Source organism: Centrocercus urophasianus, unplaced genomic scaffold, assembly GCF_019232065.1.
Source record: "Centrocercus urophasianus isolate 14NV4802_14NV808 unplaced genomic scaffold, USGS_Curo_1.0 seq_1456, whole genome shotgun sequence".
Taxonomy (NCBI): domain Eukaryota; kingdom Metazoa; phylum Chordata; class Aves; order Galliformes; family Phasianidae; genus Centrocercus; species Centrocercus urophasianus.
Genome location: NW_024884649.1, coordinates 1 through 2,343, shown reverse-complemented (window position 1 = coordinate 2,343; position 2,343 = coordinate 1). Strand labels below are relative to the sequence as shown.

Sequence of the window (2,343 nt, the reverse complement as noted above, 5' to 3'; positions counted from 1 at the left end):
CATAGGAACATTCCCACCTCACCACAGCATCCCTGCCCCATAGGAACTCCCCTGCTCCATCACAGCATCTGTACCTCATAGGAACATCCCTATGGGAGCATCCTTGCCCCATCAGAGCAACTCTGCCTCACCAGAGCATCCCTGCCCCATAGGAATATCCCTGACCAACAGAAACATCCCTATCCCATCAGTGCATCCCTGTCTACAGATCGATTCCTGCTCCATCAGAGCATCCCTGCCCCACAGAAACATCCCTGCCCCATTGGTGCATCCCTACCCCATCACAGCATCCCTATCCCATCAGAGCATCTCTGCCCCATTGGAGCATCCCTGCCCCATAGGGACACCCTTTCCCATAGGTCCATCCCTCCCCCATCGGAGCACCCGCGCCCCACCGGGTGTCGCTGCCGGTTCAGCGCTGTGCCTCAGTTTCCCCCAAGCAGAACCCTGGAGGAACCCAGCACCCAAGAGGAGATGTGGGCGCTCCTGGGGGCCCGGGTGCAGCAACGGACGGGACATCCCGTTCGGATCCCACCGCGATACTCCATGGGAAGGCGGAGCCCTCCGACCCCCACCGCGTGCAACCCCGGTTCGGGGAGGCAGCCGAGCTAATTAGCGCGGGGCCCATTAGCCGGGACCCCCTCGGACGGCGCCGCTCTTGGTAATGAAGCGCTGGAAATCCGCACCGCTGCTCCCGGCCGGGAGAGGCGAGGGGGGGGGGGGGGAAGGAAGGAACGGGGGCTTTTAATCCGCTCCGAGCGGCTCAGCACCGCCGAGGGGACCGCGCAGCGCCGGGCAAAGGACGGGAGGGACGCGGGGAGAAGCCATGCGGGGACCGGGGCGGGGGCGGAACAGCACCGCCGGCAGCGCGGGGACAGCAGGACGGAGGGGGGTCCCTCGAGATGGGACGGCGCGGGGCCGGCGCTGCGGGGACAGCGTGGGGATGCGGGTGGCACCGCCGGCTCTGCCCGTCTCGCCACGAGGCCACGCGTCGGAGCCAACGCGTGCGGGAGGCGCACACCCACAGCGCACAGCCGCGTGTCACCGCGTCCCCAACGCATCCAGGGAAGGCACGGCTCGGCCCCTCGGGGACACCGCCACGACGGACGGCGAGGGCTGCGCCGATCCTCGCTCGGCAGCTCTGCCCACCGCGCAGCGCACGGCCCCGCGACTCCGCCATCCGCGGGGACACCCGGGGACACCCGGTGGTTCACAGCGCACTGACCGCCCTGGTGCGCAGCCGGACACCCCCAGCACCGCTCCACGTCACCGGGTGCGTGTCCCCGTACTGCCCCAGCGGGCGGGGGACGTGGGGATACCCCGCAACCCGAGGCCGTGCGGGTGTCCCGGCATGGGGAGGTCCCCCGCAGCTCCCGGCACCCTGGGAGGCGGACACGGCCGTGGGATGGAGACACGGCCATGGTAGGAGGGGGACACGGCTGCTATGAGCACAGCTCCACCTGTGCCACCGGCTCCGCGCTGCAGGTGGCACACAGCTCAGCTTCCCCACCCCAAAAGGGCCCCGTTTGCACCCAAAAGAGCCCCCCCGGTTGCCGAGCCGGGTGACCGATGCCGGCCGCGTTGCTTACGAAGGTGCCGGAGCCCCCGAGCCCGCCACGCACCGATCCCAGCGGAGGCGGCAGGGCTGAGCAGAAAGCGGCTCCTCGCTCCCGGCACCATCTGGACGCGGCGAGGGGGGCACCGGGGGGGTCCCTGCGGTCTCCGTGCCCTCGGGAGGGGGGGGGGGAAGGCGGTGGGCAGCGGGGACGCCGGGCACGGTCCTTCCAGCGGTGCCGCCGTCCCCGCGGGGCGCAGCTCCGTGCCACGCTCCGGCCCCACCGCTCCCCTACGACGCGCGCGGCCGCGGTGAGGGCCGGCCCGGCGGTTCGGTTACCTTCCATCCGGCGGAGCTGTTGCTGTCTCCTTTATCCTTAAAGTAGGGGACGTAGCGCACCATCCAGTCATAGATCTGCGAGAGCGTGAGCCGCTTCTCCGGGGCGCTCTCGATGGCTTTGGTGATGAGGTCGGCGTAGGAGAGGTTCCCCCACGCGTTCCGTCGGGAGGTTTTGGCCTTTCGGAGCTGCCCCACGTCGGCTCCGGGGGGCGGCGGCGCGGCGGCGGCGGGGGCTCTGCGCTCCCCCGGGACCCCCCCTCCGTGCTCGGGGCCGTCCGCGGGGCCGGGAGCCAAAGCCGGGGGGGCCCCCGCCGATCCCCCATCGTCGTCCTCCGCGAAGTCGGGGTGCGGGAGCGGCCAGGTGCACGAGCGGGGCCGGCTCTGCGGCTCGAAATCCGGGTCGATCTCCACCTGATGCGCCTGGAGCTTCTCTTCCATGGTCCCCCCCC

General features: G+C 70.6%; 1 protein-coding gene across 1 annotated transcript in view; it reads right to left on the bottom strand.

Moving 5' to 3' along the window:
- The window catches only part of FOXO6 (forkhead box O6), a 13,766-nt gene extending 11,434 nt beyond the window's left edge, over positions 1–2,332 (bottom strand). The window contains exon 1 of the mRNA XM_042815262.1: positions 1,895–2,332. Within this exon, the coding sequence (XP_042671196.1) occupies positions 1,895–2,332 (438 nt within the window). The remainder of the gene's footprint in view (positions 1–1,894) is intronic.
- Between the last annotated feature and the right edge of the window lie 11 nt (positions 2,333–2,343).